General features: G+C 33.1%; 1 protein-coding gene across 1 annotated transcript in view; it reads right to left on the bottom strand.

The window, feature by feature from the left end:
- Positions 1 to 2,628: 2,628 nt before the first annotated feature.
- The window catches only part of LOC135211333 (signal transducing adapter molecule 1-like), a 53,467-nt gene continuing 36,436 nt past the window's right edge, over positions 2,629 to 19,659 (bottom strand). Inside the window, exons 8-9 of the mRNA XM_064244649.1 lie at positions 19,394 to 19,659; positions 2,629 to 6,922 (exon numbers count right to left, since the gene is read on the bottom strand). Coding sequence (XP_064100719.1) covers positions 6,745 to 6,922; positions 19,394 to 19,659 — 444 coding nt within the window. The 3' untranslated portion in view covers positions 2,629 to 6,744. The remainder of the gene's footprint in view (positions 6,923 to 19,393) is intronic.

Below are 19,659 nucleotides of genomic sequence, written 5' to 3'. Positions count from 1 at the left end.
GGAAAGTTGTGAGTATTTGTTAGTGATGACGTGTCTACTCTACTCTTTCATAATGATTTTTTTTCTATTCATGGTGTCATTGGTTTTCTACTTCTCAAGTGTACACTAAATTTGTTTAATTTTCTTTAGAGATATTTTGCTCACAGATGGACCACTTCACTGGTGTTGCAAACATTATTAGGAGAAATGTCATTTCCTAATTTAAATATGTAGTTTCTTTTATGCCATGCATTCTGCATTCTTGATCCTGTTCTGTGGGAGACAGACACCTCAAAAGATTTTTGGTAGTTTCTTGGGGCTTCATATTTTATTTTATTTTAAAAATGTCATTTTTATTTAAGTTACTTACCAAGTACTACTTACATAGCTGATGCCATATTGAAGGAGGTGGGATATGGACATATTCTACTCCAAAACATTTAGTGATGTAATGACTTTGAAATAGAAAACTTGGCTGCATAGAAAAAACAATGCTGCCGTTTCCCATCAGTTAACAGAGCCACTGTAGGTGGATCTGTCTGTGGTTGTGCTCATCTTCACTCGTAATGGATACTTGCAGCAAGGGTATTACTCGGCTGGCTAGCAAAGCTTGACTGGTACTGGCCCTTGCCCAGGGAGCAGCACCAAAATATAACCAAACAACACTGACACCTACACTGAAATATAACCAAGAGTAGTGAATGCTCCAAGTACATAGTACACCCTGGCTACCTAGTTGGTTCTGTACTTGACTATCAATCCATGGCCTGAGTTCACATCCTGATGCTGCCAGTGTGTAATCAGAGGAATTCATTTCTGGTGATTAAAAATTCATTTCTCAATACAAGGTGGTTTGGATCCCACAATAAGCTGTAGGTCCCGTTGCTAAGAGACCAATTGGCTCTTAGCCCCGTCAAAATAATCTAATCCTTTGGGCCAGCCCTAAGAGAGCTGCTAATCAGCTTCGTGGACTGGGTAAACTAAGATATATGTACTTCCTTTTCCCTAAATCTTTGTAACTTACTATAAGGTGATAAAATAGGAATAGGTCCTGTGCTTCCTCCCACAATGCTATGCCAGTTACTACACCAGGGTATTCAATTTTGGATGCAATGTTGCTGGCACCAAGCAAGCTGCTGGGAGCTTGCGGACATTGGAAGCTCTAAGTCTCAAGCCAGCTAAGATAGATGCCAGGTGAGCAAGAAGCTCAACAGCGCTTGGGGCTGTAAAGATGAAGCTAGACTATAGCTGGTGCCCAAAGAGCTGGAACCTCTGGTCATTGAGAACTCTACACCTGGTGCCAGACTTAGCTGGCACTAAGATAGAATTCCTAAAGATGCTGGGAGCTCTATAGTAGAAGCTAGACTGTAGCTGGTGCCAGGAGAGTTGGAAGCTCTGTGCATTGAGAACTCAAAAACTGGCATCAGAAGAGTTGGATGCCTGGTGAGCAAGAAGCACAGAGCCCTTGGAGCTGAAAACCTAGAGCCAGACTGTAGCTGGCACCAGACGAGCTGGGCGCTGAGCGAGCTAGAAGCTTGGGGTACTGGGAGCTCAACATTTGGAGCCAGACTGTAGCTGGTGCCAGGTGAGCTGAAAGCCAGGAGAGCAGAAAGCTTTGGGTGCTGGTATCTCTATGGTCAGAGCCAAGCGGCAGTTGGTGCTAGGCAAACTGGATGCCAGGAGAGTTCTTAGCTCGAGGTTCTGGAAGCTGTAAAGCTAGTACAAGACTGTAGCTGGCGCCACTAAAACTCTAGACTCACTTAAGAAGCCTAGACGAAGAGGTGACTCTACTTCCAGGGGATCGATACCTAATGGAAGCAAGGAACATGTAGGACTTTGAAAGTTAAAGGTGAAGAGGAAGCTCTGATGTCCTTACCTTTCATGGAAAAGAAGGCGATGTTCCCCTGGATCTGAGTGTGCTATTCCAACAATCTAAGTATAATGAACAAATGCTCTCTAATGATCCTTCCACCCTCTATGCATGACAGGGGGCTAAGAGTCTACATGAATAGAGCCTTAAAGCTGGTCATGTACTAGGAGCCTTCAGACTGGTGAAGGATAAGCTGAGAAATGAAATATAAATGGTAAAAACAGGTTAAAAGGCTGGGCAAACATGTGGGGAAGAATGTGCTAATCAGAATATCAACACAGAAGACAGAAGGAAGTATGTGTTCTGGACAATAAAGTGGATCAACAAAGATGCAAAAAAATGTAATTGGAAAAGTATGAAAAATATGAACATCAAGAATTTAAAGCTGCAAAGCAAGTAATAATAAGGGTAGATGGATGCATATTTTGAACAATAACTAAAAGAAGCTAAAAAATATGAACTGTAGGATGTTAACAAAAGAGACCAAAAAGATGAAGAAGTATATCTTAAGAGAGACCAAGAGAGATTAAGACATTCAATTAGCATACTTAATTTTAATTTTATAATTAATTTTATTATTGCCTTTGCTCAATTTCCTTGAAACATATGGCTTTACTCAGTAGAAGTAAAGCCATACTTTACTCAGTAGAAGCTTGTGAGTCAGACCAATTGCATTTTTGCTCGTTTTACAATAAAGTATGCAAATAATTAATACAGTAACACTATGATATGTAATAGTTAAGGGATTATTAAGGTTAATACAAATATAAAACCTGCCAAAATGTAAATACCTTTATTTACTGGCAAATAAATCTATCAATTACAGATTTCATACTGCCACTTTTCAAAGAACAGATTTATTCAAAAGATCTATAATGCAAAGACTCCAGAAATAGTTTTTCATGAAATACAGTATTTTATAACTTTATACTCTAATTGCTGATAAAATATATAAAGATTTAAGGATTAATAATAATATTTGAGGAATGATATGAATGAATAAAGGGGACTCATGAATCAATGGGAATCTTAAAACTGCAATATTAGAATATGGTACATTACAGCCTACTGATGGGTGACATGTTACACAGGTGAAATCATAGTACTTCAAAACGCATAATACATATTCTGGTGGGAATTAACATAAATCATATTTGCTTTTAACAACAAAAAACAGGGAACCAGAAATATCACTAGAAATACAAGTCACTTGTTCCTATACAATCTATATATACATAATAATAAATAAATATAACACCTAGTATATTTACAAAATGCACATGCTGTAGCCCTCTGATGACTCCTCTTTTGGTTTTGAATTCTACAGCTGCCACAGACGTTAAAGGCCATTATTCTGCTGTGGTGTATGTACATACATACATATACACACAAACAACACAGCAATACTTCCATGTGCAAACGTTATCAATGGATGAAACTATGCTGCATATTATCATCCTCATTACATTACATTCACAAGTAAATGAACACTCACATACAAGTGTATACACACTAGACACAAACCTCTCCAGAAAAAGGATGTCAAATTACTGTCAAATTGTGACTGACTTATGCATAAAAATTAATATTCGTTGTTGTTAAAAAATGGAGACCATGTAAAACTACACCAACATCAGACACATGATTTGCACCCTTCCAAACACTGTATGGGAAAAAATATGAAGATTGCACATTGCATAGATGAAGGATATAGATATGTGAAATAATTAATATATTTTACATATAATAACAAGTACATATGAACATAAACTACAAATGAAGGTAAGAGATATCACTAAAAGTAATAATTTCCCAGTGAACATTCACAGAAAAAAAAAAATCAGCACTAAAAAGACAGGAGAGATTATACCATGCAAAACATAACACTGCAAATACAATCATACATGCACTCCCAAGTAACTCAGCAAATTCTTCAATTTGTATAACACTAATGAACATAAGCAGTTCCTTCAAACCACAGATGGAAAGCATATTATGTACAGTATTACCAAAAATGCTTAGCAGCCATGTAAAGGTATCTATTATGGTCACTGATGGTCATGTCACTGATAGCGTCAAGTTTTAACTCCAAAGCCTGGATTAGAATGACCTGAAGAGTGTAGCCTTTACAGTTTGCATGGACGCCCCACATCATAAAAATTACTATGAAAACATAACCTTGGAAATGAACGCTGTACTATTAATGGCAACTTGTACACAACTAATATATGAAGAGCAAAGACTAAAGTAATTGTAATCAAGGGCATTCCCTTTTACTAAACATGAGATAATACAGTCACTAAATGTCATTTACGAAAAATTTCATAAGTCTTCCAAAAAATATGATTCTCCATGCGACAGCATTCTCCTTAACAGCTATGAACAAATTTTGTAATTTTTTTAATATGGTTGTTTTAAACAATAAGTATTCTAATTCAAACACATTAAGGATAGCAAGAGCTGACCATCTTTGTGGCATTTACTAATCCACAGCCCTCAAACAAATAACAATGAATGAGGAAGTCTTTACAAAAACTCAATATTGTGAAAAGGAGCATATCTTTCAATAATTTTTTATGAACTAAGTTAAATAAATTAAAAGAAAAGATTCTTTTTTTGAAATATTACTTAAATATTACATCATATGGTCTGGATAACTTTGAGCTAAATAAAAAAATTCTAGAATATTCAGCGCATTAGATACATGTCAGAAGATCATGAATCACTAGAAGTAATTCAGTACTTATTGACGAAATCACTACCAGCAAAATTCTTTTAATGCTGTTTAAACATAGATATACGTATATGTATGTATGTACTATGTGTATGTATGTAGTGTGTATGTATATATACTATATATATATCTTTATTTACGTATATATGTTTACACTTTTATCTTCCTCAATTTTATTTATACTTTACTTGTATATAGTATTTCTCTCCTTTTCCGACACATTGCCCCAATACAAGACACTTCAGTCTGTGGTTTATCATCATCATCACCATCATTATAATTTTTAATACGTAATTAGTTTTCACTTTTTAACTTCCAGGCTTTCACAGAGCTCATCTGAAGACTGCACAGCATGTTAATGGTCTTATTAGCTTTTTTATATGAATGGGTGCTCATTTAGAATTATAATTACCTTTTATAAGCTGACAAATTTAATCTTAAAAATTAGGTTGTCTAATGCTCCTTTCGTGAACATAAAAGTTAAAAACTGTCTTGCCAAGATTGATCTCAATCATCATTTAATTCTGTACCTTGTCTATCTTATCCTTGCTCTTGCCGTTTATAAGCATATGAGAGTGGGAACTTTCCTTTAGTAGCATATGAGAGTGGGAACTTTCCTTTAGTAACAATCTCTAAAAATGGATAACAGAAGAACAAGGAAAGTGAAGGGAATTGGGTGTGGAATGCTGATGAATGTCAAGGTTTTAAAATCTGAGTTTTCATTATTTCTGCAAATGCAATACCACTATAGTGAAGAAAAATTAGTGTGTAAATGTTACAACTTTCCCAAAAAGACTACAGAGATATCATGACAAAGCATCTGCTCCAACGTAAAACTACAAAAATTTCTTGGCCATGCCATAAACTTTCAAAATTGCACTATTGATTTACAAAGCAACAAAAATTAGCAAAAGTATATGTATTCCATATGCATGTGAAGGTTATCACTTTTCTATAAAATACTGGTTTTTACATTTCTTGTATGCAGCACATCACTGATTATTATTGTGTGGGTAAACACAACTAATAAGTTGAACTACTTACAAACTTAAACAGCTAATAGTGGTAATTTTTTGGTGAAATTGCATTCACTGACACAATAATAGACTACAAAAGGCTCAACAATGAATAAGCAGCAGTCACCACAATTTTGTTGAGTTTTATAATACTTTTCTTTTTTTTCTCAAAGGCTCAATTTTCATTATTAATACTTTTAATGTCTGAAAGGTATATACTGAGTTTATAACAAGAAGACACAAAACTAGTAAACATGACAATAACTTCAACCACATATTTGTGATTCAGAAGCTGATAATGTACTTACTTATAATTCTTTTCATAAAGTTATAATCAACAATTGTTTTACAAATCTGTTTTTTTCTGTAATGCAGTAACAAGAGTATTGCCTGAAATGAAAAGTAGATCAAATAAGGCATAAACCCAACAATTACTATGAAATTAAAAAGAGTAAATTGATAAAGTACAACCTTCTCCTGACCTGAAGAGAGCTATGACTCACACTCTCAACACCACAGTAACTTGCAACAGCCACAAGATTTTAAAATTCTTATATATGACTACAACATTTGCCTAACAGGGGGCTGCTACAAATAAAAGGTAATAAAAAATAACTAACTTAAATCTAGTTTCACCCTTTTTAACTTAACCACTAGAATTGATGACTACAAGAATAGTGAAATCATAAGTATGAAACTTAAGCATAAACAGCTATTGCAAAAGCTTTTATTTTACTGAATGATCACAATACAGTACTTCAAAAATTCTGGGACAAATTGTCAATGCTGACTTCTGATTAAGTTTAAGTTTACACTTTCTTTTGATGCAAAGTACTTCACTAAACTTTGTAACACTTCTATAATAGCCAACAAAGGCTTTACCTTTTCAATATTTTGTTTTTTTCAGGACTTAATAAAACATACCTTGAGTGATATATCTATACAGGATCATATAAATATTGCTAGCCATACATGTTTAGTCATTAGTCCATAAATTTCCCTTCAGTTCAAAAACAATATCACTGACACAAGAATATTCACAGGCACAACTGATGGAAAGCTTTTCCATAAATCTGATGAATTTCCTCATTCTTAATTGATGATGCAAGACTAACTGCACATATAACTAGTTTGTTGTCCCTTATTTATAATAGTGGCTGTTGGACTGTTTGTGGTTGTGAGTATGCAGGAAATGGGTTTGGCAATCCATTGGCTTGGCCTTCCGGTGGACCATTAGGCTGAGGGATACCTTGCGGTGGTCCATATTGGCTATTCGAGGGTAGATATCCATAACTGGGCATCAGACTAGCTCCGGCATCATGACTGGAATGAGAGATAGCAATGTTTTAGCTTAAACTTAGTTAATGTATTAGTATACCTTGTGCTAACCTCTGAAGGTAATAGTTAATCCTACTTTTAAAATTAAACATTATGTCTTATCTGCAGTAAACAGATGGCCAAGTCTGATTAATAATTTACATGTAATGCATGATCTGACTATTCATAACTCTTGTGTGATCTGTACTGCTTTATAGATATGAATTGTAGTATGACAAAAAATAAAAAGAATTGCCAGTCATATCCTGGTTGCAGTTTTGGAGTACATATGAAACACTTCTAGTGGTGGAAAGACCTTCAGAAGCTCCTGAAATAGGAATAAGTTTCTCCTTCACCAAAAATCCAGCTATTTGCAGATGCCTTGATATACTAGATATAATAGCAGCAGCAGACTGGGTGCTTCAGGACAAGTTATAGTAAACTTTTCTGAAACTAAAGGTGGTACTCCTAGGTCTCAATACCTTGTCTCAGTATTTAAAGTAAGCGTTAGCAAGATGGCAGAGACCTTGATCATGGTTGCCTATTTGAAAAATGATGGAGTGGCAAAATCTGAAGCCCTGTGCATCTCGCAATAGATATTCATTTGAATGAAGGCAAACGCAGTGGAAACCTTAACAAGCTTAGTCCAGTGAAGATATAATTTACAATATATAGCAGCAATCTATCTCAACAGAGGAAATCAGATCCTTCAATCAGAATTGTTACTGCATTTGGACATTTGCAAGAGCCTTTTACAGATATAGGTAAAAGGGTTATAACATTACAGGATCTCTTTACCATCAACCTCAACCACTTTGACCCAAATTAATTTCAAGCACGAAGTAAAATCTGCTACACAAAAAGTTCTTCTTATTACACCATCACAGCAGATTACAAACACACTTTCTACATACTCTGACACTATATTAGACAAAGTTACCAATTCAACATTATACAACTGATGAGAGAAGGTTCATCATCACACCAGAGGTGACGCAGCAATTAAATCTTTTATGTAGTGAGAAAAAGCTCCTTCTTAAGGTGACACACTAAGATTCTTTAAGTCTACTGATGACTTTGCCAATACCCAAGTAAAGAGGTCTGACTTTTGTCTTTGTATGAACACATCAGGCAGAAATACCCCACAAAATACATAATGACAAACTATAAGGGGAAATGGAAATTTTTTTTTATAAATAAACAACTCAAGCAAAAGGATAAATTGCAGTAAAAGGACAGAATAAAATATGCAAATGACATAAAAACAAGTTTATGACAATCCATAGTGTAAATGTAAAAACCTTATACATAGAGATCATTTTATTTTTTTAAGCAAAGGACATTTTATTCATTAATAATGAGCTAACTCTTCTTTAAGGAAGTAATGATTATCAATTATTTTGGGATAAAAATATAAGTGAAGAGCTGAAAATGTAAGAAAAGTAGCAATGATGTGGCAAAAATGTAACCTTGAAATTCTCAAATGGTTATGAGGTTATGTGCCAGAACAACTGGGTTTTCATAATCAAAAAGTATAAAAATGCATGCAATAATTAAATGAAAGGATGTGTATATTTCAGTAGTGTTATGCTGCTATGAAGCATCTTTGTCAAGGTGTATGAAGCAGTTGTGAAGCTATGGAAGATTTTGTGCAGTGGATTCACCCATGATAGAATACCTATATAAAAGACTAAAGTTAAAGTGACAGTGGTCTTGTTTTTCTCTGAAGCCAACTCTTCTTATGGAAAACAGCTCATTGGCAAGATAAAAATTAAAATGTTGAAAAAACTTATTACTACAATTGCACTGAAAAAATTACTGTCCATTACAAGACAGAGGGAGAAAAAATATCAAAGACTTGTATATTTGTTTGTTTTTATGGTGTTTTTACGTTGCATGGAACCAGTGGTTATTCAGCAACGGGACCAACAGCTTTACGTGACTTCCGAACCACGTCGAGAGTGAACTTCTATCACCAGAAATACACATCTCTGACTCCTCAATGGAATGGCTGAGAATTGAACCCGCGACCACCGAGGTGGGATGCTAATACCATACCAACCACGCTGCTGAGGCGCTCAAAGACTTGTATAGCTATACACTTAAGAGTAACTCCTCTAAGAAGGCTTGGAAACTTAGCCTTACCTATGGTGTTAACATTTTCTACTGAAATAATAAAATCAACCACCACTAAAAATACATGTATTTTCCCATATCAAAACATACCAAAAACATAACAAGACACCTTTCCATGATGCCAAGAATTATGAAAACACTTGGAACCTATGAAAAACACATATTTACTGTTATAAAAACCATACATCTTATTGCACAGTAAACATAACTACCAACAACTGACTTACAAAAACCTGATATCTTGCATTTCTCATGATTAGCTTGCTGCATCAATATGACATTGACCCTTATATAATGAAGCACCAGGTAATGGATATCTACTTTGGGATGCTCCTGAATTGCACCCATCACTTTGTTGAGGCATTATATCCAATCTCTTGACAGTTTTGGGCATGAAATCAAATCATTTCTTCATTACCATTAACAGTCAAGTTACTGAACATTCTCTTCTTTCACTTCAAATTCCCAACATTTCCTAAGGAGATACATAAAGTTCTCAGGTCCGAAATCAGTAAAGTCCACCTCAGTATCAGTACCACTAGGGGAGTTCACTCGTGTTCTCAAATACCATCTCCACATCCATACTTCACCCCAGTTATTAATGGCATATCAGAGGTTGCATGCCTTAAAATTCTCATGAGTAGGCTATGCTACTACCTTCTATCTTTTTCCTCTCCTCCATCATCCACCACCAGTAGGCATTCCCTCTGGTAACTGAAATGTTAAGCTTGCTTGCAGGCCAAAATTACACCTAGTTCCTAAACTAGTCTGAAAACAGTGTTTAGAAGCAGGAATGTGACTTGATTTGGTCCCTTTGACCTACTGGTTCATCTGTGGATGTAAGAGGGAGCACTGTCCATCAGTATTGTTCTTCCTCCCTTACCATGGCCTGCTGTTTGGTCTGATAAGTGTGACTCAAATAGCTAATTAACTCCAAGGTAAACCAAGCCATCTTGTGTTAAGTTCATCACTCCTATTTTCTACTATATGTACATTCAGTGCCTTCACAATCAACAAGGGGGAGAAACCATTTGCAAGATCAAGCGCCACTTCAAGATTAAGCAGTGGTCTTTAGCCATCTTCCTACCTGCCAAGTGGCTGTCGTATCTATGAACCAGTGCACTTGATGACTGATTTTCAAAAACCAGTCTAATGGGCATTACTATATATATATTTTGTTAAGAAACTCCATACACTACATGATCTTTGAGTTGTGATGATGAAATGGGTTCTAATCACTCTTTTGCACTGCCAACCACTCCAACACCTTTCCTACTCTCACAAGGAAGATACAAGTCCTACAGTTGAAGAGCAATCCTGCACATGGATGTAATTTGCTGATTTTCAGATGTGAAAATCACTGAGCAGCATCTTGCATATTTACAGTGTATGTTTATGCCATGAGACCACTGTTGCTCACACCACTTACAAAAATCTTCATCCATATCTTCAAGCTTAGCTGATACTTTTCTTCAGTGGTTATTATTATTAATAGGGGTTAGTTTTTCCAGACCACTGAGTCTCAAGTAGACTCTTTTCAGGCTGGTTAAAAGTGGACTTTGATGGGTCAGCATCCTCTCAACTTGTCAGGATTATCGCCTTGGAATTCTTAATCTTAATTTCAATCCCTGGTAATCAGATTTTCTTGTTGACAGTAGTATCTGTAGAACAGCTAAAATAAAAATAAATCCCAAACTGTACTAATTCGGCTGTCTTCTTGTAGGTGGTACAATAACTTAAATAAAAATAAATTCCAATCGTGGTGATTTAGGTCTTCTTCTTGTAGGTAACATAACTAATGAAGAAAAAACCTACTCTGTTACTCTACAATGAAAAATGAATAGCATGAGGATTTTACAGTCAACTGCAAAATGCAAGACTGAAATCCATTACTCAAGGCAAACCGCAGCAGTGATGTAGCACCAAAGGCTCACGAGAAAAGTGGACTTGCCACAGTAGCAGTATAAGAAAACTTACACACCAGCCTCAGAATATTCCAAGCCATTTTTTCTTCTATATCATGAATGTCACATTGTTGTGGCTATACTATTTAAACATATTCATTATGCAAAATCATAACCAAGATTTCCAGCATTATAACACCCTGACAAAATGATACTAATATAAATATCATGTTATTCCCACATCAAAGTGAAATGAGGAATGCAGTGGCTCACATTATGCTTTTCTAATAATGCCAAAATAATCTTATGCAAAAACTATAAGAAGGTGCAAAGGCTGCAATTTTTGCATAATACTAATTAACAAATGTGATGTGTGTACCCATCAAGATCCATGCCACACCAATTTATTCACTACTGTACTCACTTTTCACGTCAGCAGCATAGGTCTCCCTAAATAAAAAAAATAAATCCAACAGATAAAACATTCTAGTAATTCTCAATATACTGTATACTTTGTTTCAGGTTATGAAATACCAATAAGAATTAGATGTCAAACACCACAATGCATTTTTACTTGGTGGAAAATCATACAGCCTTTGTTCTATATCCATGACCAGCACAAGAAGAACCTTTATTAGGTTCAGAGGTCTGGATAAACTAATCCTTTATAAAATGTACCAATAATGTTCTATATCCTTATAAACTTTGAAAAGAAAATGAAGAAACTTTTCATCTTGTGTATAACTTCAAAATATCCTACAAATTATCAAAATTTTTCAGTTTTGTAATAGCACTATAGCTCTCTATAAATTCTATGACATCAACAACTAGAATTAAATTTTCAAATGCATCACTTCCATTCTCAGTTGAACAAATAGCTGTTGCAGTCAACAGGGAATTTCCTATTCCAAACATATACAATTGTATAATGTTAAAAGTAAATTTATTACAGTCATCCAATCTTTCAAAACTGCAACATCATCCCACTTCCCTTGAATAAAACCAGAAAACAGTTAGTTTATCACTTAAGAGTTTGAATATCAAAGAGTGTGTGCGTGCGCACGTGCAGTATTACTAAAACTAAACATATGACTGTGTAAAATGTTCTGAGGAAACTAAATTCCAGTTGTTGGAGCTGCAAGAGCAAAACTTACCTTAAAGATCATATTTCCAATTCACTAACTTCCTGTGTTTGTCATTTTAAGTGATTTTTACACAGCATCCAAAACCATGCACTATTTTCTCACCGACACAATGTAGGCAAATCTTTGTAGTAACCCTTCAGGTCTCTGGTGCTTTACTTTCTGCCTTAAAATTTTGTGTTTATAACTTCATTAACTTTTTATTACTGCTTTGGTCCCAAAATTGGAAAGAAGACTCAAGCAAATATCCCAGCTTTTCAATATAGGTATATTACAAAACAGTGTACATACATATATACTATCAGTAATGTGCCTTCAGTTTTCAAAATATGATACTTACGAGTCCTCTTGGCATTTCACTATACATACTGACACCTCACTTTTAGTCACTTAACAAGAACTTACAACAATTCTCTAAGGATTAGTCCCAACAGAATTACTGGTAGTTTTCAGCATTAATGCTTTTTCTTTGTGGGGTACTGGCACATAGTGACAATAGTTTTTGCTTCAGTTTACATAGCCCACAATAGTAAATAACATCAATAGCACTGATAATGTAATTTTTACTAATATATTAGCATAGACTGTATATATATCTGGAAACTTTATGACTCTCCTTGACCAGAACAACAAGTCTTCATAATTTATCCACCTTCTTGACAATATAAAATTTCAGTGACATGATGGAACTTTGCAAAAGCCCATTCATATCTTACACACAAAGCTTATTTACTGTTAACAATTCATTGATTGTATAAGGTCTGACCCTTCAGCACCAGTTCTTTTACACTATACCCATGGGTATGACATTGTTCTTGTAGCTCTTCATACAATAATCTTTTTTGTAACTAATTCCAGTACAGTCTCCTAATGTTGAAACTGTACTGGAATTATGTTCTCAAAATTAACTTACAAATATGAGATAAATAAAATTACGGGATACCATGTTTAATGGTTTTGGTATAAAGAAAAATGATACTGTGTAAACATTATTGCCTGCTTTGCTTTGAATTTCAGAAATCAGATTTATGTGCAACTTTTAAAAGAAATGTCATGGCAATCAAGATGCCAAAAATCCATTTTTGTGATTGAAAAATTACAGTAATTTTAGAAAAAATTGTATCAGACCTTAGGGCTCACAATGAGATCAAGTCACAACCAGTGAGTGAGTTTTATGAAAATTGTAAATAAGCAAAAATGATAATGCTGAGCTCAGTCAGGTCCAGGAACAACTATAATAGTATCTAACTCTAGTCATCAATAATCCAATATATTGTTTACTCATAAATGCCCTTTATCAAATGCTGTTTCATTATTATTTTTTTGTATTTTCTACAAATCCTTTATATTACTGGCATTAAATTAATTCTACATCAATTCCTTAATGTATTTTGGCTATTTATAAAAATTTAGGCAAAATCTAGTAGAGATGGGCCCTTATTACTAGATTAATTTAGATAAAAGTAGTATAATGTTTCCTACTAGGTAGCCTTAGGTAGGAGGGAGAGAGGAAAAAAAAAAAGACACCATGGATTTCATGGACAAGAATGGGTGCTATTTATCTATGCCTAACTGAGCCAAGCAATGTTCATGACTAAAGGAGAGATGATGGTCTACTTAATGTTATAGATTTCCGTGTGTCCTCTCTAACTACATTTTGTCCCAAAAATAGCCTGTAATTACCATTTATCTTGTGCATCCATCGTGATCATACTTTGACAACCAATTCTAGCTACTATGAGATTCAGCTTCACAGCCGGTGTCCTGGTGTTTTTCCGGAATAAAGTTCTATCAACGTACCTAAGATGACACTTTGTCACAGGGTATCTTACATCCCTACCTAATGTTTGACTGTACTATTCTATATTACGAAAGTTGCCTAATTCTGATAATTATAAGAGTAACACCAACTTCTTGTAGACGTAGCCAGAACACTCAGAGAAAAGTCTTTTGAAGGTATAATGACATAACTTATGACGTCATTAACTTGCCTCCTTCTCGATGGATAATTGGCGATTCGTAAAAAAGTCTAAACTTCTGGCAACAATGAAATACAACCAATACTCCTTGTTTACACTTTCTAGTAGTAGTAGTAGTAGTAGTAGTAGTAGTAGTAGTAGTAGTAGTAATAGCAGCAGTCTTGGATGTCTGAGTATACTCCTTACCCAAAAAAGGCCCCTATTATTCATTTACCTGTTCAAGCTTACATAGGGTTTGCCAAGGGCCTCCTCACTTTTACTCACTTCTAAACAATTGTGCAAGTCGAATCACAAATGCACAGAAAAATTTTATTCTAGAAAAAGCCCGGGACAAAGGCTCTGAATCTCATAGTAGTATACATAACTTTAACCATGCGGTTTTGTGGCAACTAAGTAAATCTGCTTGAGTGATTAAGTTGTTCATCCAAAATAAGGCCTAAATTATCTTCCAAGATAGTTTTGACTTCACGATATGTAATTAACCCTCTTACGCCGAAGCGGTAAAAAAAAAATTGTCTCCCGTGTGCCGGAGGTATTTCAGAGTGAGCGCGGAAGCGGAAAAAATATTTTTTTCAAAAAATCACAGCGCGCTTAGTTTTCAAGATTAAGAGTTCATTTTTGGCTCCTTTTTTTGTCATTGGCTGAAGTTTAGTATGCAACCATCAGAAATGAAAAAAATTATCATTATCATATATAAATAATGCGATATATGATAGCGCAAAAACGAAATTTCATATATAATTGTATTCAACTCGCGCTGTGCACAAAACGGTTAAAGGTAACAAGTTACTTTTTTTGTTCGTTGTAATGTACACTAAATTGCGATCATTTTGGTATATAACACATTGTAAAATGATAAAAGCAACACAGAGAAAATATTATCACAAAATAATGCATGAATTTGTAACGAGCGGATGTAAACAAATATTTTTTTCAAAAATTCACCACAAATCTAAATATTGTCCTAGAGACTTCCAATTTCTTTCAAAATGAAGACAAATGATTCAATATTACTATACTGTAAGAGTATTAGCTTACAATTGCAGTTTTCGATCATATCTGACGAGTTAAAGTTGACCAAATGTCGAATTTTTATATATATATGTTTTATATGCAATTATTTCGGAAATAAGAAAAGCTACAACCTTCAAATATTTTTAGTTTTATTCTACATGAAATTGCGCACATTTCCACATATAAAACTCTATGAAATGCCTAATATGAAACGGAGCAAATATTCTGAGAATGGTACGTACGCATTTCGGAGATTTGTGGCGGAGAATCCGCGCGCGGAGGGAAGGAAAGATTTTTTTTTTAAATTCACCATAAATCTAAATATTTTGCTAGAGACTTCCAATTTGTTTCAAGATGAAGATAAATGACTGAATATTACTAGACTGTAAGAGTTTTAGCTTACAATTGCGTTTTTCGACCATTTCGGTAGAGTCAAAGTCGACCGAACGTGGTTTTTTTTCTATTTATCGTGATTTATATGCAAATATTTCAAAAATGAGAAAAGCTACAACCTTCAATTATTTTTTGTTGTATTCTACATGAAATTGCGCACATTTTCATATATAAAACTTTATGTAACGGCTAATTTAAAATGGTGCAAACATTACTACAATCGCACGTATGATTTTTTCGGAAGAGTTACCGCGCGGACGTAAAGAAAATGTTATTTTTTTCATAAATTCACCATAAATCAAAATATTGTGCTAGAGACTTCCAATTTGTTGCAAAATGAAGGTAAATGCTTGAATATTACTAGAATATAAGCGTTTTAGCTTACAATTGCGTTTTGCGACCATTTCGGTAGAGTCAAAGTTGACCGAAGGTTGAAATTTTGGCAATTATCGTTATTTATATGAAAATATCTCAAAACTGATAAAAGCTACAACCATGGGTTGTTTTAGTTGTATTGTGCATGAAATTGCGCACATTTCCATATATAAAACTTTATATAACGGCTAATTTTAAAATGGTGCAAACATTACCACAATCGCATGTATGATTTTTTTCGGAAGAGTTACCACACGGACGTAAGGAAAAAGTTTTTTCATAAATTCACCATAAATCAAAATATTGTGCTAGAGACTTCCCATTAGTTGCAAAATTAAGGTAAATGATTGAATATTACTAAAATATAAGAGTTTTAGCTTACAATTGCGTTTTTCGACCATTTCGGTAGAGTCAAAGTTGAAATTTTGGCAATTATCATTATTTATATGAAAATATCTCAAAACTGATAAAAGCTACAATCATGAGTATTTTATTGTTGTATTCTACATAAAAATGCGCACATTTTCATATATAATACTTCATGTAACGGCTAATTTACAATGGTACAAAAATTATGTCAAAGTGACAAAATAATTTCCGAGATGTGTCACAGATACTTTTTAGTGCGGCATAGAAAGAAATTCGCGCTTGCGCGCCTGCGTAACGATTGTAAACAAAACAACACCTTGATCCGTGAACTCCCAGCATCCCCCAAGGCGCGTGATTCAAAAGTTTTAGGCTGGTAGGACTAAAGTATTTTTCCGCGGAATTTTAAAAAAACTTTTGTAAGTAGACGTAAAATACGTCCAGTCGGCACACGGGAGACAAAAAATGTCGACGTAAAATACGTCCAGTCGGCGTAAGAGGGTTAAGAATATGTACTATCTATATATATATATATATATAATATATATATATATATATATATATATATATATATATATATACAATAATATATATATATATATATATATATATATATATATATATATATATATATATATATATATATATATATATATATATATATATATATATAATATATATATATATATATATATATATATATATATATATATATATATATATATATATATATATATATATATATATATATATATATATATATATATATATATATATATATATATATATATATATATATATATATATATATATATATATATATATATATATATATATAATATATATATATATATATATATATATATATATATATATATATATATATATATATATCTATATATATATATATATATATAATATATATATATATATATATATATATATATATATATATATATATATTATATATATATATATATATATATATATATATATATATATATATATTATATATATATATATATATATATATATATATATATATATATATATATATATATATATATATATATATATATATATATATATATATATATATATATATATATATATATATATATATATATATATATATATATATATATATATATATATATATATATATATATATATATATATATATATATATATATATATATATATATATATATATATATATATATATATATATATATATATATGTCATATCACATTTCCATGATTCATATACAATGTCCTTTAATAATTAATTCGCTGTACCTCGGAATTAATATATTTTTCATATACGCTTAACCGAAAGGGAATTTTTTTCTCGATAATAGACTTGCCTGGACCTAGGCGTGAACCCATGGAGCCTTTCAAATCCTGGATTTCAAAGGCTCCATGGGTTCACCCCCGGGTCGAGGCAAGTCTAATATCGAGAAAAAAAATTCCCCTTTGGTTAAGCACATATGAAAAATATATTAATTCTGAGGTAGAGCGAATTAATATATATATATATATATTATATATATATAGATATATATAAAAGTAATTTATGTAATTTTATACAAATGGTTTCATTTTAACTAGTTATGTAATGCTTCGAAAGTTTACTGGTGCAACTGGTGCTAAAAATTGTTCAATGCTGAGTCTGTGTCAAGGTATAATTATACAGGCACCAAGTATGTGTGCATTATATTTTTTTTATACTATAACAATTAATTTCATATTGAAAGGTCTGAATGCTTTATAAAAACTGGTTATTGCAGTAAAGGCCCTAAGAATACTTCAAATCTACATTTCTTTGGCAATTTAATCTACTTACTAACTGTAGATGGTTTTGCTGAAGGAAGAGGATAAATGAATTCAGCACTGACTGAAAAAGATAACCACAAATCCTTTGCTATAAAACCTTTATGTATGTATGGGAGGCACTCACTACAATGTCTTTCTTAAAAATGGAAAATAGAAAAGAATATAGAGCTCAGTTTATCTGAGATAATCTTACGCAACAAAGGTCTTTTCTTTCTCCAGCAACAGTTTTGAATTTTGACTCGGTCAACTGGTTAAAGTAAAGCACCTAAAAAAAAAAAAAAAAAAAAAAAAAAAAAAAAAAAAAAAAAAAATATATATATATATATATATATATATATATATATATATATATATATATATATATATTATATATATATTGTTATAGTCTTCAAAAGAATGAAAATGTGAATACTGTACTCAATTTTGATCATATAGAATGTATAAAGATATCCGAGTTTATTATAAAATCATGAAAGTCACTATGACAAATATACCACAAAAGACATCAAGACAACCTTAGTACATATAATCAAAAGATTGACAAACTGGTATGGAACCATCTAGCTTTCCAACATATTATCTAACTTATGATTTATAAATTCAACTTCTGATTTATGTATTACCAATTCTTTTCTCAAGAATGTTAACAGCACACACACATAAAGTATATTACTGCAAGAGTCTTTTAGGCTTAATTTCACAATGCAACATAATTTTCTAGTGCCACCAATAGAGTCAGTCAATTATAATAACATGGCACTCAGGTATGGGACTGACATTTAGTGCCTTCAAGGTACCCAGTATTCAGTACCAAAGGTTCTTTATAGCATTCCTTCAATTCCAACATCACTGCATTCTGCTTTTAACAATCCATCCATCCCCTTTGGTTTCTCCATACTCAGTTGTCAAACATTTTATCTTTGCTTCAATTGACAAGTCTCATTAAGAACAGAAATCCTTCAGGATAGTCTGAGGTGAGTTGAGGAATGTAACTGTAGTTTCACTAACTAATCTACCTTGTATCATTAGAAATGATAGCTAGCCTAAGGAGCAATATTTAATATACTGATAGGTTGTGAGCATTCCATGTCAATAAACTTTTCACTGATAAATGTTATAAGCTATATCTATGCATTCCAAGAAATACACCAATCAGACAAATATTAAACTTAGTGATAAATATAATTTTGGAATAAAAGAAAATCTTAGGGAATAAAAGACAGAGAAACTACAACAAAACTCATGTACACTACAATAGACACAAAATATGATAAAAAGGACACAACTTTTAAAATTGAGATTTCATACAAGAACCTTTATTATATTACATACCTATTTGGAGGTGGTCCCTGTTGGAATTCTGGTGGGGGAGGACCTGGTTGACCAAGAGGTGGCTGTGGTGGATGTACCGGTGGACCAGGCAGTGGTTGCCCTGGAAGCGACTGACTAGGGACTGACATTGGTGGCATCTGAGGCTGTGGAGGCACAGGCGCTCCTCCAGGCATAGAGGACGGAGGCATATTAGGGTAGGGGCCCATATTCACACCAGGGGGAGGTCCCATAGGTGGCATAAACTGACCACCACCACTAGCATACAT

The sequence above is a fragment of the Macrobrachium nipponense genome, chromosome 4 (genome assembly GCF_015104395.2).
Source record: "Macrobrachium nipponense isolate FS-2020 chromosome 4, ASM1510439v2, whole genome shotgun sequence".
NCBI lineage: Eukaryota > Metazoa > Arthropoda > Malacostraca > Decapoda > Palaemonidae > Macrobrachium > Macrobrachium nipponense.
The sequence above is the reverse complement of the archived record's forward strand: the minus strand, read 5'-3'. Positions and strand labels throughout refer to the sequence as shown.